General features: G+C 39.3%; 1 protein-coding gene across 2 annotated transcripts in view; it reads right to left on the minus strand.

The window, feature by feature from the left end:
• The window catches only part of LOC117405095 (cyclic AMP receptor 3-like), a 110,090-nt gene that overhangs the window by 29,089 nt on the left and 61,287 nt on the right, over positions 1-19,714 (minus strand). For both annotated transcript variants that reach the window (XM_059030088.1, XM_059030089.1), the window contains one exon: positions 14,437-14,484. In XM_059030088.1, the coding sequence (XP_058886071.1) occupies positions 14,437-14,484 (48 nt within the window). The remainder of the gene's footprint in view (positions 1-14,436; positions 14,485-19,714) is intronic.

A 19,714-nucleotide genomic window follows, 5' to 3' on the forward strand; every position in this document is an offset into this window, starting at 1 on the left:
TACATAATAAAACGTTCTGTTATCCATGAACCTTATAGAGCACTACATAATAAAACGTTCTGTTATCCATGAACCTTATAGAGCACTACATAATAAAACGTTCTGTTATCCATGAACCTTATAGAGCACTACATAATAAAATGTTCTGTTATCCATGAACCTTATAGAGCACTACATAATAAAACGTTCTGTTATCCATGAACCTTATAGAGCACTACATAATAAAACGTTCTGTTATCCATGAACCTTATAGAGCACTACATAATAAAACGTTCTGTTATCCATGAACCTTATAGAGCACTACATAATAAAACGTTCTGTTATCCATGAACCTTATAGAGCACTACATAATAAAACGTTCTGTTATCCATGAACCTTATAGAGCACTACATAATAAAGGATTCCAGTCAAAAAACACCTTTTTTTCATTCTTATCCACATCGACAACAAGTCCAATCATTTTACAAACAGGACAACGAACTAAGAAAATAGTGCCAGCAGTCATAAGCAATCTTAGTAAGGTTTTATGGATTTTGTACTGGCAACAGAACAAAACTAAATGCAAACTTTGATGCATTTCAGAATGCACAAAACAGAAAAAATCTGAAAAAGATCCAGCTGATTTTTCTTTAATTACTGTGCAGCTAGTTGAAGTGTGTGGAGCGTCTGTACAAAAAAGCAGTTTGAATCCAGCAGTGCAGAGATGCCAACTTTGCAGCACAGCTGCTGTGATAATGGGGATGAGCAGCACAGCCGAGTGTGGTGGGTTAGCAAGCTTGTAAAACTATGTATTCATTCCATCCTAATTTCCATTTTAAAAATATGCATCTTGGTACAGTATATCTTTAGTGTTTCCCTCTGTCTGGTGTTTGTTTATTTTTTTTCTTTGGCCAGTAACATGGATATTGCAGCATTGTTATGTTTTATACTGTGTGTCTCAAATGCAACCTGGGAGACACAGCACCTCTCTCAGAAAGAACCTTCAGCATCATTCAAGTCGAGGGTATGAAAACGTTTACCTACAAGTATCACACCAGAAACAGATGTTTGTACATTGAATTAAATTATGTCACATGCAGGTTTTATTTTGCTGTTCTGTGTTGAAAGCCCTTCTATTTTATTTAGAGAATATTAGTCTCTTAACTATGCATTATAAGAGGGAGCACAGAATATATATTTGGGTGAGGCATCTATCTGAATGGTAGTGTATGTGTGAATGAGGATATGTCAGAGCACACGTATTTGTCTATGACTCGTACTGAGATATTTGAATATCTATGGTTGGAAAGTATGAAAATGCCTACTATGTGGAGCCGGTTTACGGCTCTCACTTTCCTTTTCATAAACTACGTGGCTGTGCAGTCGTACCTCGTTTCAATGCCTGGAGGGCGGTCTTTTGTTCTTTTGTTTTCTGTCAGTTACACACACTACACCACCCACTGCTGATTAACCACTGGTTAGTGAGAGCTTAAGGAAATCGCATAGATAAAAATCTGTCCAAAAAAATGTAAAAATAAAACATGTGCCTGGCTCCAACATACTGTGCACGATTTAAAAGATATATATTTAAACCTTTTCAAATGTTTTTAAAACACAATGCTCAAATATAATTTATCTAGTTCTTAAATGGTTAACCAATCTCTCGCCTCTCTGTATGTCTGTATGAGCATATAGCGATCTTCACTGTCTATGCTTTCAGTGCGATACATATATCAGCTCCACATTGCCTTCTGCTGTTAGCAAAGGCACTGCAGATAGCTGTCATTTCCAGTTCGGATCAGAAACGTACTGTAACGTGCTTTAATATTCCCAGCACTCCCACCTGCGAACTCCATAAACTGACACATTCTCACGTCAACACTTGTCCAGATACCAACCCAGTCGCCAAAGCGGGGCTTCAGCTTACAAACGTCTGAGAGAGACACTTAGCACACTAGTCTGTGGGAACCACGCTGGTCTGAATTATTTATTACATTCACCAGAGCACTCTATCAGTATCTCTCCAGTCCACTTAGACCCAGGGCACCAAGCGGGAGACTGTTTTCCATTTCTTTTAAGAGGACACGTATTAAACTTAGTCAGGCACAATGGTGGCCTTAAATATTTGGTAATAAATAAACAGTACACAAGGCCCCCTGGTGTGTCATTGTTTTTTCAATCAGGAATGGACATAAGAGTCTTGCACAAATGTTTCCTACCTGCAGTAAAAAATGATAGTTCACCAAGTTTCGCAGATACCCTCGTGTTTTACTGTCCACCAATAAAAGGAGACTGAAAAGGAAATATTGTGCATATTACGGAATTAATTACCATGTTAAAACTGGCTAAAATTGCAGAGTTAACATTTAGGGTCTAGGATCAGGAAGATGTGTTCATAGCTTTTAATTGTAGAATCTATATACAATGTTATTTGTTCTTTCTGGCAGTACTGCAAAATGTTTAAATACTAAAAACATACCGCAGTTCTATATATAGGTATTTTAACCAAATGTAATGTCATGTATTAATTATAGGAATCAAACAATCAAATACAAAAGTAATTAAAAAATAAACACCTCTCCAACCTTCTAAACTTGATAATTCAAAAACAATCAAGACCCTGGAAAAAGACTTCTAGACGAAACACTTGAATTTCTAAAATATAAATATAATGTGTACTTAGCATTCCTCAGTGCTCAATAAATTTGTCGTTAGAGACTTGCATCTCTAAACTACTGTGATAATAAATAAACATGTGATTACAAAATGTTCGGAAAATCCTTTAACAGAATTCCACGAGAACACATTAATATGGCTACTTTCTTTCAATATTAAATTCCTCAGTGATTTGGCTGTACAATGTTTTTTTGGTTTTTTTTGCATTAAAAAAATCAGACACAATAGTAAAGTGCTTTTTGTTTGGAAAACAGTGCAGAGGCTGACAAATGAGATGGAACCCACTGTTGCAGCTGCTAAAATCCCAGGTGAACGATTTGATACAATAAAGGAGATGGCAATGCCTTTGTGTTATTATCATCATCATGATTCTAATTCTTATTGCTATTATTTAAATTACAAGCACTTCTGACTAATCTTCCAGCTTCGTAATAATCAGGCCAGCAACTGCTGCTTGAAAATGACCCGAATGTTCATGCAGGCCTGATGACACGTTGAGAGAGTGCTGCAAGCTCATGCAAGGCCAGAGTTCAGGTCACTGGAACAGCAGCACTGCCGAAACACAAACAGGAAAACAAAGCAAACGCACACATGTGAAATAACACAGTCTGCAGGCTCAAGTCAGGATTTTAAAAGGCACAGTAACCAATACAGAGCCAAACAGAACTTTTTCAATTCGGATTTGCTACTGAAGCTAGATCAGAGCTTGAAAATGTCATTTATAACACCCTACTGCTGCAATTAGTACCAAGACTAAGAGTATGCTTATTTGGTTCTCTGGGAGCACAAGCCAGTTTAAAGGGAGAGGAAATGGTGGATGTAAACAAACTAGATTGTCAATGGCTCCCTGCTAAAGGGAGCACACAAACAGCAACATGATTAAAGAATATTGTAAGCAAGGAACAAGTCATTATTTTTTATCAAAATGTTATTATGGGTAATGTATCTGCAACAGCAGAACAGAGATGACTAACTAGGTCTGAGGGACAACATGAAAAGGCAAGAGACATCACTGATGAGCACTCCTTCCTTTGTCTGTATGACAATAATGTATCCAGACTAGATACAGGGTGTTTGCACAGACAGGAGGGGTCTCCCTTGAAGCAATTTGCAAGCAGGGTCATCCTCATGGAAACAGACAAAAGCGTGCGCATGAGTATGTGTCACTGCGTCTGCGGGAGAGGGACAGTTTGTACAGATCATGTGTGTCCGTTCTGCCCTACTGGTTCCAATGGCAATGCTGGTTTGCTTACAGTTTTTGTAATACTAGGCACATTTTTGGTTTCTGTAGTGTATGAAGGAAAAAAAGATATTCCATCACTATGACAACTACAGAGACTACGGCAGGGGAGAGCAAGGTGGAATAAGCAATGCCTAGATTTATGCAGGTATTTAGAATGAAAAGCAAATGATCATTCAAGAAACAGAAGAACACAGCATGTTTTAAGCTTATTTTCTATAAAGTAATGGTGTACAAACTGGACCTTTCTTTTCCTATTTTGTAGGTGTTCTTTAAAAAAATACAAAAAGATGGAGTAAATATTCCCCATTGATTTTTTTTTTGTCTAATATACAGTAATGTAAAAATACAAGTTGACAAATTGTAGATCGGTGCTTACAGTACAAGGTCCTCTCACTGACCAGCGGTTTCCACATGGGGTAAGCAGGACATTGAAGGTTTAGGAGGGAGGGGATCTAGTGGTTATGCCAACTCCCTCTGAATAAGAATCAAGGCTATAGAAACCACTTAATGCTGTTCCCGGCAGACTGAATGCTTTAATATAAGCTGGTTCACTGCCTTCATTTATGAAATAAAGACAAGCATCATATAATAGAAGTAAGTGACATTTCAGGACTATTTCCTTAGTTCTCATACTTTTCACAAGGCCAGGGTATACACTCCTGTCCGTAATGAGTGCTGAATTCAAAGAAGCGGCTTCAATCCATTGCGATTGCATAGCATTGTGCTATTGCAACCGCACATCACAAGTATCAGCAGCGGGAGCAGATTCCTGTTTCTTTTCAAAAATGTTTCAGCTGTTTCTGGAGGGCTTTTAAGTCTGGATATTTCTTTTTTTTTTTTTTTTTGTCAATGCCGTCAGCAGCAGGACTGAAAGTCGAACTGTGGGCTGGTTTGTTCCCTGCATGCAAAACAGACGCATTATTCTTACGTCTTTGTGTTCGTCTTCTCCACATACAATGGAAAAGATAAGTGCGATCCCACTGTAGATACTGCAGACAACCGTCCCTCTTCATTGGCTCGCCTTATTATACATTGTCATACCCTTCCCCTTTACAGAGGTGACTGGCCTCTTGCATGAAAATATTTCTTGTCTGCTATGTCCTGGTGTGGCTCACTATAACGTCACATGGTGGATAAATATAGACAGGCTTATTATTTAACTTCAAACAATGGCTTTATATTACTGTTGCTTTCAGGATTATATGGAGTAGGTACTTGACCTTGACCTTGTACCAATATTCTAGTGCATGCAATCCCACACAAATTTGAAGAAAAAATAAACAAATAAATGTATTTATTTAGAATAAATGCTTTTTCACAATTACACAGCATGGGAGACCTCTGAAAAGCCTTGTGAACTGTAATGGCCCTAAGACTGTGAGGCCAAGAATTGTGCTCATCGCAGCACTAACTGACAAACAGCTGGTTTCACAGACCCAGATTACAGACCTAATTTCGGATGACGTAATGTTACCATGCTCGTAATGGTAGATGAACTGAAGTCAATATGATCTGTTATGCTATGCTCTATTTTTTTCATTAGATACTTCTGAAAGTCATTGTATTTAACAAATAAGAATAGGGAGAAAAATTACCACGCCCTCGACTTTGAGAAAAAAAACATGCAGAACAACAAAATCAAGTCATTTTTTGTCATTCTGCCCCCTATAATACCTCAGGAAGGAAGAGAGAGAAGTACTGTAGGTGATTGTGAAAACAACAAGTACAGTCCAACCTGCACAGAAAACCCAACTGTCTGCCAGGTTATTTCCCTTATTTAAGAAATCTCCTGTGTATAAAGGAAACCTGTCCGCAAAACACTGCAAAACAAAACAAAACAAAAATTACAAAATGGAAATCGTCGTCGTCACTATAATGTGCTTCTACCTCATTAATCTAACATCTCTGTCAAGCTCGGTCTACTCCTACGCTACTAGTTGCACAAGCAGGTTTCTAGCAACAAAGCTGTGTGTTTATCAGCCACCTGACTGCTCGTATTGGGTAGTGGAAATCAGAGGTGGAGGAGGAATAGCCGGTGCAGCCATTTTAACAGGTACCACTATTCTCTTAATTATGTTTAAAAAAAACTGTTGAATTAAAATGAACTTCCTAACTATTTTCCCCCACCCACGACTGAGTTTGTGTGAAGGCTGGTACTAGGCACTGTTTTATGTTTGGTCTGTGTCTCTTTTTTGAACTCTGCGACCACTTAACCCTTTAGCCTCAATATTTCAAAACAGTTTCCCACTGTCTTCATGGAGGGCTTTGGGTTACTAATCAGCACAGTCATTTGCAGCTATATTATATGCGGACGATTCATCCTGTAGTTTAGGTGGAAGCTGTTAACGGGTGCTGCTGGGTACCAAAATAAACTCGATACAGGCATGCAAATTAGCATGCCTGTATTTCTGTGAGAATTTCTGCAAAATTCTGTGCAGAATTCTTCACCCATGTGTGAATTCTGTACTGATTTCTGTGATCTCAGAATCCTGTGATTAAAACTAGTGTAGTGCTGGGTGTAAAGATACATGCAAAATGCAATTCAAGCAGGTGAGTAGAAAACATTCTTATTAAATGTAGTCGTATGCATGTTAACATTCTGAGAATTAAATATATATATATATATATATATATATATATATATATATATATATATATATATATATAAATAAAAACATTGAACACCTGACTTGGCATGTTTTAGAAACACGTGTTACATTAAAGTTTGGGTGGGGGGCTGTGGCAATGTGCCCCGCCCCTGTGTGCATATTATGTGTTGTGTGTTGCGTGTGTAAATGTTGGTGTATAGTCATTGGTACACGGGATATAAACGGGTCTGTGTTTCACGTGTATTTAAAAAGGTAGATTTGTATTTAGGCACGAGGAGAGCACAAATCACTTCACGTGCTGATTAAATGTAATATGTGAGCACGGGTTTGCACAGAATTAATTCACGTACTGGGATTCAAGTGAATAATTAATTAGTAATTGAATCCCAGCACAACAGTATATATAGATGCACATTTCTTTCAGTCGGGGTTGGGTGTTCGAGAGTGGAGAACGGGTGAGAGAGAGAAGGAGAAACGTAAAGTAAAATAATAATCTATAAGTGTTTGTACTCACCGTGTTTGTTTGTCTCTCCGTGCACCGTTTGTTAAGTGTTTAGTACATTTTGTTTGTCTTTTTATTTTGGCGTGTAGTGCCGTGTCCCGTGTTTTTGTGTTTAAAACCTTTTATTTTCTGTTCTGTTTATTAAATGCTGAGCGAAAGCATTCGCTCAGCTGCACCAAACCCCAAATCTCTGTCTGTTTATTTCCTGCATCTGGTCTGACGCCACCCACTCCGGCCGTCTTTGTGACAGGGGCACAATAAGGTCCTGCTCCAGGGACATTCCTTCTCTTCCTCCGGCACTGCATCACGTTCCCATTTGTGTGAGTGTGCTGCACTTCCAACCCTGGAAATCCCCAGTTTTACACCCGTGCTCATTCTGTACAGGTTAATTGGAGACACAAGTATGAGTTGTAGCTAGCTGTTGGCACCAGGAGAGTACTTGCTTGCTGCATGTGGTGATGCCCATGAGGCTGGCCTCCTCCACTGCCTGTCTTCAGCAGTAGCACAAAGGGAAGTGACATTGGATGACTTGGGTCACCTGGAGTTCACTGCTGTAACAATCACTGAAGCTCTGTTTCTGTGCACTGGGAGGGGGGGGGGGGAACAGATCCTTTACCAAGGAGCCAGCCACAGCTGCTGAGCTGGACCCCAGAAGGCAGCACACACTGCAAGACCTTTAAATGAGATGGCAGTGGATGCCCGCCACAGAGACAGGAAATCATCGTCTAGCAGAGATGAAGCAGGCAGTACTATGTACAGAGCGATTGATGGGACTGAGAAATGATTTGGCCGGCTGTGCACACGAGTTCTCCTTTAAGTTTTCCTTGACTTCAGCACGGTCATAAGAAAAGACTACAGACAGAATTAGTTTCAGCTGTATTTTATTGTACACCCAGTCTGTATGGATGTTACGCAAGCAAGAAGTGAAATGGATAAGTGAAATAGCTCTGTGTCATTGACATGGCCAAAAACAACGAGGCAGTGATATGATACATTTATACTGGACCGTTAATGGAACCTCTACCAGAGTAAAATCATAGAATATAGCTATGCCCAAGAAACTTAAAAGTCATATGCTGGAAATAGAGCAGAATTAGTAGCACAGTGGTCAATGTTACTAACACAATTAGCAGGCAATGTTTAAGTAACATGATGTCACAAGCTCAAATGGTTTCTGAGAAGTGGTAAGAGCGATGGTGGATCCAGTCACGGGGAGAGTTAATGAACTTACAGAATACAGAATAACCACAGTTCAAAAGACATGTATCAGATGGTTCATCTAATCTGGGAAACTGAAATAAAGGTTAATTTAAAACGGATTTTAAAAATCAATATACTTTCGTACTATACTTTACTGTGAACCCTATTCCCATTTTGAAAATTTTAAAAGATGTTACTGTGCATTTAACTCTTACAGACTGGGTGTTTTTTTTTGCCTGTCAACACCATTTCATTCTAGCACGTATACAGATTCAACCAACAGAAGTCTGTAAATATGTTTTGTTTGTTTTTTTGGCCAACACATTTCCAGGTTAAAGCTGTCTGTGAAAAAGGGGCACTTAAAAAAAAAACACAACATGCTGAAGTATCTGTGTGTATTTCCAGCACTTATAGAGCCCTGTCCCTGGGGTAAGAGAGACTACATGGAGGAAGATGAGAGGTCTCTAATCACTCCCCAGGGACTCGCATTAAAAATGAGTCAGTCAGCTCCTCAACGTGTGAATGCCTCTCAGAGGTTTCAAAACAGGATCTTAACTAAATTAGCCTTGACATAAATGTCTGAACTTTTACACCGCCAAAAGAGACACAGTTTAGTGTTTTGCAGTCTTCATTGTCTGTAATTGGAAGTTGGGAAAAAATGTAATCCTTTCTTCACTGAAAAAGACAGCGTGACGTGCTTCCGATGAATCAGCTGTACCTAGCATGTAACCTAATTGAAATCATTTTTGATTCAATGCAAGTATAAAAATAATAGCAAATGGATTATGGCTGTGCATTATAGTCTGTTCTCAAGGCTGCAGCAGCAACCACGAAGCGGTCTAGCTTGCACGCACAGCACTGGTTTGCTTTCCTGCAGGGCACATGCCAACAGACAAGGAGCTCCCGTCAGGAGATGAGGCGAGAGTGCCAACGTGGATCCTGCATTGCTTGCCGTTCCACTTTTTATTAAGACAAACTCATTTCATATGTTAAAAAACAAACACATAAAGCCATTCAAAACCAACGCCGACTTTCCATCAAGCTGTTCAGTATTATCAATTTATGAATCTATCCATCTTTGAAAATACAGCTATCTGAAGATAGATGATATGTATTTGCATGCTTATCTTTTTCCTTTAATTTGTATCAATGTATACTGTATATCCATCTATCTCCAGCTATAATACAAGGAATATGAAACTCAGCCTCAAATAAGAGGTTGATAAACAAATAAATACAATATTAAAAATGTTTCACCCAGACTCATTTTGTTAACATGGGTGTACAGCACTCTGATTAGACAGGAACACAATTTTAAGGTCTCTGTTTTAGGCCCCTTAACAATGTAGTTAAAACGAACCATTAAATGAATAACACTAGATTAAAACCTACCCTTAGTTACCCACAGAAAAAGCCCTGTTTGATAAAAACAGGAAGAAGTTCCCATTAATCTATGCAAATGAATGTGATTCATAACAGCAGCAGTCACATCTGGAGATAAGGAACACGTTCTAGCCACACACATTTACAAATTGTTCTTTGTCACTATATCAATTAGTGTTGTTATAGTGCCGATACCTTCCGTGTCTCATGCAGCTCCTACTACTATCAGGAGATGCTGAAACCCAAAGGCAAGTTCATTTGGCAATAGTGCTGATATGAAGGCAAAAAGGCAAGCCAAAAAAAAATAAAGGAAGAAAGGGTCAAAACAACATACCTAGCCTGCCCCTCCCCCTCGACATTTCATTAAAAAGAGCTGTTTAAAACGATTGAGCTCTTATTAAATAGCCCTGGAGTTCCCTCTTATCACAATCCCTCTGGGTGATCAGAAGGGGAACGTAATTTACTCAGTCACCTGTGTGGGACCCAAAGTCCTTGGGAGGCATGGCATTAGTATTCCCTGGCAGAGCCCAGCGTCGATTGTGCCTGAACACATTTCTCAGGGTGTGCGGAGAATAATCTTATCTTGCACAGAGCTGCCGCATGCTCTGAAGTCGAATGCTAATTTCGTCTCTATGCAAATATTCCAAAGGATTATTATTACTCTTATTACTGTTTGAAGATATTTATACAGGGTAGCCCACTGAGGTGCTGTGTGCATGCTCATTTCTAAAGAGGCCCCTTCCACAGGCTGGGGGCTGTAGAAAGCAAAATGTCTTGCGGAGAAAGCTGCTTGTGTTGACAGCCCACAACGTACTGCCCTCTTTAGAGTGCAGAGGCGAGGCAAGAGAAAGGTACAGCGCAGCAATGCTGCTTCCAGGGTTCTTAACAGATTACTGGAAACAGCAACACATGGCATGCAGGAAAGGCTTTCTAAGCTCGAAACGTTGTTGTTCTAGCTCAGTTTTCTTCCCCCAGTGTGGCTCTAACAAATGTATATCCATTTCAGAGGCCAGAATATACCAAGTCCCAACTCAGAAACATAATCTTCAGCCCTGCCCAGAAGCCAATGATAATAATAATAACGACACATGTACAGCACTTTTGCATTCACTGAAGCATCACAAAGTGCTTTTTCGAAGTGGTGGCAGAATGGCAAAAGAACTACACAATCACCCCCCAGTTACACTGTAGTGTGTTCATTGTTTTTTTTTTGTCACATTATTTGCATACAATAGAATATTTGCTTGTCCATGCAAAGTTTCATTAAATGTGATGAATGATTATCAAGATAAAGACTGCAAGAAGCCATTCAGGTCTCACCACCATGAAAAACATGTTTTCACCATGATATTAATACACAGTATGCAGGCTACTTTTTCTTTCACATACCAGTAGTTTCATATAATTAGGATGACCTGTTCAGAACTCAAAATGGCAGAGATATTTCAAAAGAACGTCTGTATCGCTTCTCAAGATAAAGCTAAAAGTGTGACAAAAGAACAGATGGGCACCACCAGTGCATCCTGATGGCGATATACATTCCCCTGCAGGAATCATCAGCACACACTCATAAGAAAGGTAATTCATTATTCACAGGATTTCATGGACAGGAGTAAAAGCAAAAAATAACAGGAATGTTGATCAGATCCGCAATGAAATATGGACTCAGCACACCTTTACATGAAGGGTAATCCATCAGCTGTTTTAGAGACACTGGCCTGGATTTTCCGCCAATTCATTTGTGTTGAAAACGCTACATTTCAGTTAAACATCCCTGTTTCAGGGGCATGAAAACAAATGGAATTTAACAAAAGGAATGTAGTGCACATAGCATACTTTTCCTATTATTACAGCCTACAGTTAGGCACTGAGCATCCCATATAAGCATACCCCTCATGGATAAACCCTATCGAGTGCAGGGAAACAAAGCCCCCATTAGCATTCCACCACGTCCAACCTACAGCCACAATCAGGTTCAATTTCCCACTCTTTTTTAAGAATTGGTAGCTGTGGTTGCACAGCGCTAGGCTACTTTAGTCGCCTGACAGGAAATCCCAGGACATTTTTTTTTTCCCCAATGCATCTCAGGCTCCCCAAGTCTCGAAGCTCCAGATGCTAAGAGCTACAGTATATTCTCCAGGATTTTACAAAGGGATCACTGCTCTTGCTATTCTTTGACAAGTGCACTGCTCTCCCTAACATCAACAAACCAGGCAGTGTCTTGATTTTTCTGTTTGAGCGGTGACTCTCGACATGCAGCGCCTCCCCCACACTCGCAGTGTGTGCTGGCAGACACACAAAAGGCCATGTATTCCCCCAAGCTGAATTCTAAGTGGTGGCCTTCTGGACCTGTGGCACTCTCTTAAACCTCCAATTCCCCTACTGGCAGAGCAGTTTTACTGAACCCAATACATCACCACTATCCAAAAGCACCTTTATTTATCCTATTACTATGCGGCCAGTAGAGTTAAAAGGTCAGTGCATCATGTGATTGCTAAGGAATCAGGAAGTACACAAAAGTAGCTGGCAACTAGGACTCTAAAGTCTGAGATAATATCTGATACAGAAAGAAATGATTACAATTTGAGATTGGAGCTAGAAAACTTAGTACCAATGGGAATGACTGGAAACACCCAAACATAGATAGCTATCCTTAGTGATTCGATGTCATATCATTCAATTCACAACGTTTTGAAGCTATCCCCTCGTTCTAGATACAGTATTTAAAAAAAGACAGCTGATACCCTTTGTGTTTTAAGAAGCATTTAAATATTAATTTATTTTCTTTCCTTCTCAAAGCCTCCCTACAGCTAAAACACAGCATGCAATATTTACATTTACCACTTAGGGGCAGCATTAACATAAACTTTGTAACAAAATGGAAATGCAGCCAAGCCACACAGACACTGACATAGAACTTAGCACGCTTTCAGTAGGCACTAAGGACTGCCTCCCATAAGAACAAGTCCTTTGAAACATACAGAATGTGCTGAACTGAGAGACCGAGATTCCTTTCAAATCTGACCATATTACATGGAAGAGAACGAAGAGGCATCAGACCTGATGGAATGTGGAATGTGATCTAAATTATTTATTACCATTTGTTTGTATATAGATGGAAGGAAGTAAGTAAGATAGATAGATAGATGTGACAACACATGACAAAAATGACTGAGAACTATATACAATCATCACCACCTCCCACATAACCCATATCAAAGGACATTTTACCTGGACTAATTTACAACATGTAGAAAAAGAAGCTCAACAAGCGAAATAATGTCTGAACTACTGCCAATTCAGTGATAGATTTGAAAAATGAAGGGTGCAGGTACGTACAATAAGAACCTGATAAAACCTTAATCCAATTAGGACAGGGAAAATCAGTTGCTAGGTGACAATACAGTAATTACTGCAATTTATTAAGAAACGTGTGTCTGTATTAAGGATTAGGAAATTACGATCAAAGACAAAAAAGACAAAAAAAAGAGGAGGGGGGGATCTATAAATAGCCTCTTTGGAGAGGCCTCTTAAATAGTAGCACCATGTACTTTATACTGTAGTATATTTTATATTTAATCATACAGTAATTTCTGGTAACTTTAAACTGCATGTTGGCAATGTGCTCCCATGCAGACTACACTATAGAAGCATGATGTATCTTATATGAATGCATGGGCTGTGGGTCCTCCCTCCCATTTTATTTCACCTAGCTCTCCGATTCATGTAGCCTTTGTATTGATTAACATCACAAGGGAATACACGTCGATAAAAAAAGGCGGTAGCAGAAATGTCACATTTAACGGATTGTAACTGATTTGTACTTTAGTTTAAAACAATAATAATGTGTGTTCACTATAATCAATTAACCAGGCTTTTTGTTAAGGTACAGAACGCTCTCAGTATCAGCAGGTAGAAAGCAGAGGATCCCAGTTCAATTATGTTAGGAAATGTGATAGACGTCTTTCATTAACTCACACGCTCTGGACAGCCTAGGTTGTGCTCTTGATCTGTTTATCTGTTTCATTCACAAAGCAAGTTGGAGTTTCCGTAGCGGTATATGAAAACACAGACCTTTGCTAAGATACATCCTTCCCAAGTCCTCATAAAATACCTGCATGGAGATGTAAGGGTTGGATGTGCAGCTCAAAGAGAGTGGCCCACACCTGCTCCCTTCAAAGGCACTTGCCAGCTGTTACTGCAAACATGTAAAAGCAGAATCACATCAAACAGCCTGGAGAGCACTGAAGAGCGTGCCGCACTACATTGCGGTGGATCTTTATATCAAAGACTGAAACTCTACAGAATGCAGTGGTCCCTTAATGATTTTCATCCACTCCTCTCCATAGAAATGCAAACAAGTATGTTGCTCTAACCCACAACTCACCACAGCTGTAAATAAGAAATCAGTTATCTGTATCATGAAAAAATAAATTAACATAACCTGCATTCACTTTTAAAAATCTTGAAATTATCATGAAAAAACTGATTACTATACAAAACATTGTTCTAAAAAATGTAAGATCCATCACAATTGTGTGTGTATATATGTGTGTATATATACACACACACACACAATTGTGATGGATCTTACATTTTTTAGAACAATGTTTTGTATAGTAATCAGTTTTTTCACGATAATTTCAAGCTATATATATATATATATATATATATATATATATATTCAATGGCAAATGTTTTTTTCACTTCAATTAAGTTTTAAGGTATGTGTCATTTGTAATGCAGTACTAAAAGTAACTATAATGAGATAGCGATATCAAGCCCTTCCCTGGCAACACACCCAGCCTGTACCTGAACTGTTAGCAATGAAGGAAATGACATACCTTTCTCCACTCTCTCTCTGGGTTGAAGGTTCCAGACCAAGACAGCACCTAGACAAAGAACAAAGACACAGTGTTCATTTTAGTCTCCCACAGAAGCATATTACAGTATACTATATTGGCATTTTACATTGTATTTCTTAGGTACTGTATATTACATTAAAAACAATACAAAATGAAATAGAAAACACAAAAACCTTCAACAGAAATGTCACAACATGCAAAGGACTGATTTGGAAATATGCCATTAAAATGCATTAGTATTAATTGTCTTTTCAAGTGTACGTATGTCTCGAACTGAATTTGTTCAAACCCAAAAATGATCTGCATGAATACTGCAAATTTATAGTAAACTGTTTTTCTTAATCATGACAAAATGTCATGTAACATCTGCTCTACCTTAAAATGCAGAAGACGTACTGCGTGATGTTCAACTGGCAAAAAAATGATTTCTTATGGGTGAGAGACCAAAAAGATTATCCAACTGACAAATAAGGGACCATAAAAAAAGCTAAGGAGTACCTGATCAAAACAAGATCAACCATTTGCAAAAGAAACACATGCATTTTTCAAGAAAGAGTCTTTTTGTGCCTGTTCAAAACGCCAGAGATTTAGAATAAAACTAAACAGAATTTGAAAAGTGTGCATAAAAAAGCACTGTAACTGTTTTTCCAGCTTTAAACAATCCACACAGTACTCATTGCCATAGAAGTCTGTTTTATTCTGCCCGGATTCTGAGCGCTGCGCTGTGTCTTGGGAGTGGGTCAAAGCCCTCGCAATGCTGGTTCAGTACAGACAGCAAACGCTCAGGATTTTGAGATTTTAATTGCCTCTGCACACGGGTCAATATTCACTGTCAAATTAGACCAGGTCTCAGGATGTAGGGCCTTCTGGTCAAATGCACACTGAAAGTTCGATTCCCATTTGAAGCTGTGCCTAACTGACGTGGCAGCATGTTAATTTAATGAGATCTGAAGCGCTATTAAAAAGCAGGTACTCTACAGGGCAAATTAATTTAATTACGTTATTTGTATTCAGAGGGACTGCCGGAACTGGCACTGATTCTACACAACAGGCGGTCTCTGCTGAAATTACATGCCCAGGTAGCTCGAGGAAAAAAGAATGACTTACCCTCTCATTGCGTTTGAAGGTGCTGGCACCATTTACTGAGCTAATGCAAAAAGAGACTACAATGTTTCCATTAGTATAACTTTCTGTGTCAACAAAGTACACCCAATAAATTGCCATTGTACACTAGGGCTGCTATGATTAAATTGAAAATCGCTAATTATTCTTTGTTTTAGGCAAACAAAATCAGTTCCTTTACCCTTTCTTCATAGCTCATTACTTTAAGCCCTGGGGTTACTCTGGATTCTGTGTTGGACTCTCTCCAAGGCCACAATGTTATTTTGGTATTATGGTGGCCAGAATTGAAGTGCAATCTCACCAATGCAACCTCATAATACATTCTTTTGATTTGTAGCCTACACTTTTGACTATTGTGGACAGCGATGAGTCTGTTACAGCAGGCAATGTGTATTGGGTCTCATTTCCCCGCCACTCTGAAAGTCTCAAGGGGAATGCTTCGACATTAACGGTCTTCTGTCAGACGGCAGGTTTGTATTGAAAGCTGCAGAGAGAAGGATGGAGAGGCCCTGCAGTTCTCTGGCAGTGCAGGTAATGCACCACTCAATGGGTCTTCATGTCATTTTATACTGCAGAGATCAAAGGCTGTGCAGGTACAAAAGGAAGCTGCTGGAAATAAAGAATTGCAACCTTTTTTCTTCATAGGCAGAGGTTTAAATGAAAGCTTTAGAAAGAAGGTCGAACTCACTATATCTTCCAAGCAGTGCAGCAGCGCAATTGACTTAATGTAATTCTTCATGACTCTGGAATCAGAGATTGTAATGGTCCCTAGACAGTCTGAAATCAAGGTCTTCTGGCAATATTTCATTAGAAGCAGAACTTAACTCTTTAATCTCCAAAGATGTTTCACACTGGCAGTTGCTGGAATGTTATTATTGATGTCTGGAGACACAGTTTTCAGGAATAAACAATTCCATAGGTAAACATATGGAGCCTTGTTTTAAAACATGGGCAGCAGTGTGGAGTAGTGGTTAGGGCTCTGGACTCTTGACAGGAGGGTCGTGGGTTCAATCCCATGTGGGGGACACTGCTGCTGCACCCTTGAGCAAGGTACTTTACCTAGATTGCTCCAGTAAAAACCCAACTGTATAAATGGGTAATTGTATGAAAAATAATGAGATATCTTGTAACAATTGTAAGTCGCCCTGGATAAGGGCGTCTAAGAAATAAAAAATAATAAATAATAATGTGCAGGAAAATTATTTGACATTAAAACTACCATAATGGCACACATAGCAGCCAATACGTAACTAGCCCAGGTTTATTTAAGCCTGGAAGTCCTTCTGAAGGTAAATAAGGTTTTGGCTTTTCAGACAATGCAACACATTATGTTAATGTGTACAGCCCTAAACTCTGTAACCTTATTATAAGCTCAAGTTGTTGCTCTCGAAGCTGGTTGTGAAGATGCTGTTGGTCGTATCGACACCCCCTAAAACAGCAGTCCTGACAGTCAAAGTGGAAAAAGAAAAAGTGTGAGTTCCAGCCAAATACCAGAGCTAAACAAAGGAGGGTGTCTGCTGCCACGGCACTACAGCAGTAAAGATTTAATAACCCTGCGCTGTAAAGAATAGCCGAGGCTTTCGCTTTCACACATGCAAGCTGGGTTGAGTTCCAGCTGAATAAGCTCACAGCTGCGCCTCCGATCAGACACAATCTTTCTTCATATGAATGCATTTCAGATAAGGCACTCATGGAGGGGTTAAAGGCATACTTTAGAACACTCGCCTCGCTTGCTGTTGGAGAGATACTTTTAACACACCAAAGCTATTTGATTCTCACTGGTTTGAAGTTGTTATTTCCCCACGTTCATGTTCAATTTTACACTAAAATGTATTTCCATGGTATCCTCTTACTGTATTCATCCACAGTTTGGTACTGACTGCTTACATTACCCTAAAGGTAGTTGTTCTTACATGAGCTGCTTATTGACTAGTATTTTAAAGGAGGGATCCTTAAAATCTTTGAGTCAATATGTTTAGGCAGTCTGTGAGTCAAACAGGCATGTTCCTGCTACTTCTTGCAGCTGTACAAGAGATAATACATCTGTGAGTTTTGTTGTGATGCAGAAAGTAAAACATAATTGATGTAGCCACCTTTAAGAATTGGTTTATTTCACAGGAATACTCTACATGGAAGAAACTAAGTCAACTAAGTCAGACAGACAAAAGTTACTACTAATACCTTCATCAGTGTTGTGTACATCACAATATAAGACTTATAATTCCTTACACAGTACCTAAACCCTGAATCAATATTTTCACATTGTGCAGAGTTTATCAGAGCAACAAGCAGTATACATTACTAAGGATCATGCATATGCAATATGGTTACTATAGGTAGGCTGAATCTATAACTATCGGTATGATACCAAGTCTATGCAAACCTTCGAAACTATGTGAAAACTTTTTCAAGCGTAATAGGGGACTTGACTGTGTCTGTGTAGATAACACACGGTTATTAGAATTCAAGGACAGTTTAGCATCTAGTCTGAATATCCAATTCCTGCAGTACTACAGTTTTAAATATAATGTAATATAATATAAAGACACACATGTCATTAATGCAAATGTGAACTGTACTGCTACAAGCCATCAGGGACCAAAGACAGTGCAGGAAACATGGTAACCAGATTTCCAGAGTCATCAACGACAAGCCTCTTATTCCTGAAACAGTTCAAATGACTGTTTGTAATACAATTAATACTAGACTTTAAAAGGAAACGGTGAACTACAAAGCAAAGACGAGAGCAGGGAAAAGAATAGGGAATGTTTTTAAGACAAGAAAAGCCTGGTTACTACGGCTTTTATTGCTGAAATTAAGGAACTTGCTGTACTGATTATCTACTGTATGATGTTCCAGCAAGCCCTAGACTTGCAGGTAGTTTCCTGTTATATAGACCAAAGAAACAGGACACATGCTCACCCACACCCATATAGGTGTGCATTCATGCATACACACACACACACACACACAGTGCATTTTGACAGAGACACACACACAGACAGTGCAATCCCAAGGATTGTAAAGCAGAGCTCAGCTCACTCCAGTGACAGGGAGATGGCAGCAGCAGCAGAGCAGCAGCAGCACGGTAGGGAAATGAAAACCCACAGTGCTCTCCGGCGGCTCCCCGCGTGGCTTTTCAAGAAAAGCATCAATTTGTCAGCGCAAGTGAAGAGGGCTGACTCAGCGGGAGGCAGGGTTTATGTAACCCACAGCAATCTATTATTACAAAAGGGGCTTTCAGAAACTCCAGAGAGCAAAGGCGCAGCTGGGGTGATTGATTGTACAGGCAGCGGAAACCCTTCAACACAGACTGCTTCCATTAAGGGCCGCCGCTGTCCACCAATTAGAACAAAAAAAAAAAGAAAATCTTTGCTCAGCAGCCGTCGGTGGCGGGGCTGTGCAGAATTACATCTCGTCAATTAAGCCAGGACCGGCAGCTCCGATATAGCAGCAGAACGCGCTGGTTGTTTTTTGATACTGACGCTGGCTTCAAAGCTCACTAGCCCCAGACAGCATCAGTCCTGTATGCTCTCAAAAGCTGCATTTTAAAATGAGGAATGTCAGATATTGTGATCTCATTAAAAAAGAAACATATGGTACTGAACTAATCCCAGTTAATACAATAAAACATTTTTAAATATGCACTGAACCCTATTTTGAGAGCAGATACATGTGTACACCATGTCAAGCTGTCCAGTTACACGTTCTATGTTATATTTCCCTTCAAATTAAAACTGCTCATTTATTAACCAAGTGTCGTATTAAAATATATTACGTCTAAGATGCACTTAAACTGTAGCTCTCATTAAAGAATGAAAGGTGAGGAGCCCTAAAGTACAGACACAATGAAGGTGGGAGCTACCTAATCCTTATTCCTGTCCTGAAGATCAACCTGCTATTCAGTCCGTGGAATCTCCTAAAAAGACAATGACTGCTAATTAAGACTGAACTGATCTGTGTGCTTAGAGTGACACATTTTGTACACGTTGTTACTGTTCATGCATTTTGATTAAATCCAATTTTCCATTTGAATTACATCAGCGTTACTTTCTTCTAACATTAGTCCTTTTGATGTGGGATGGATAACGCATTGCTTTTGCATTTATACAAGGGTTTAAAAACATTAAGTGCA

Source organism: Acipenser ruthenus, chromosome 9 (assembly GCF_902713425.1).
Source record: "Acipenser ruthenus chromosome 9, fAciRut3.2 maternal haplotype, whole genome shotgun sequence".
NCBI classification, from domain to species: Eukaryota; Metazoa; Chordata; class Actinopteri; order Acipenseriformes; family Acipenseridae; genus Acipenser; species Acipenser ruthenus.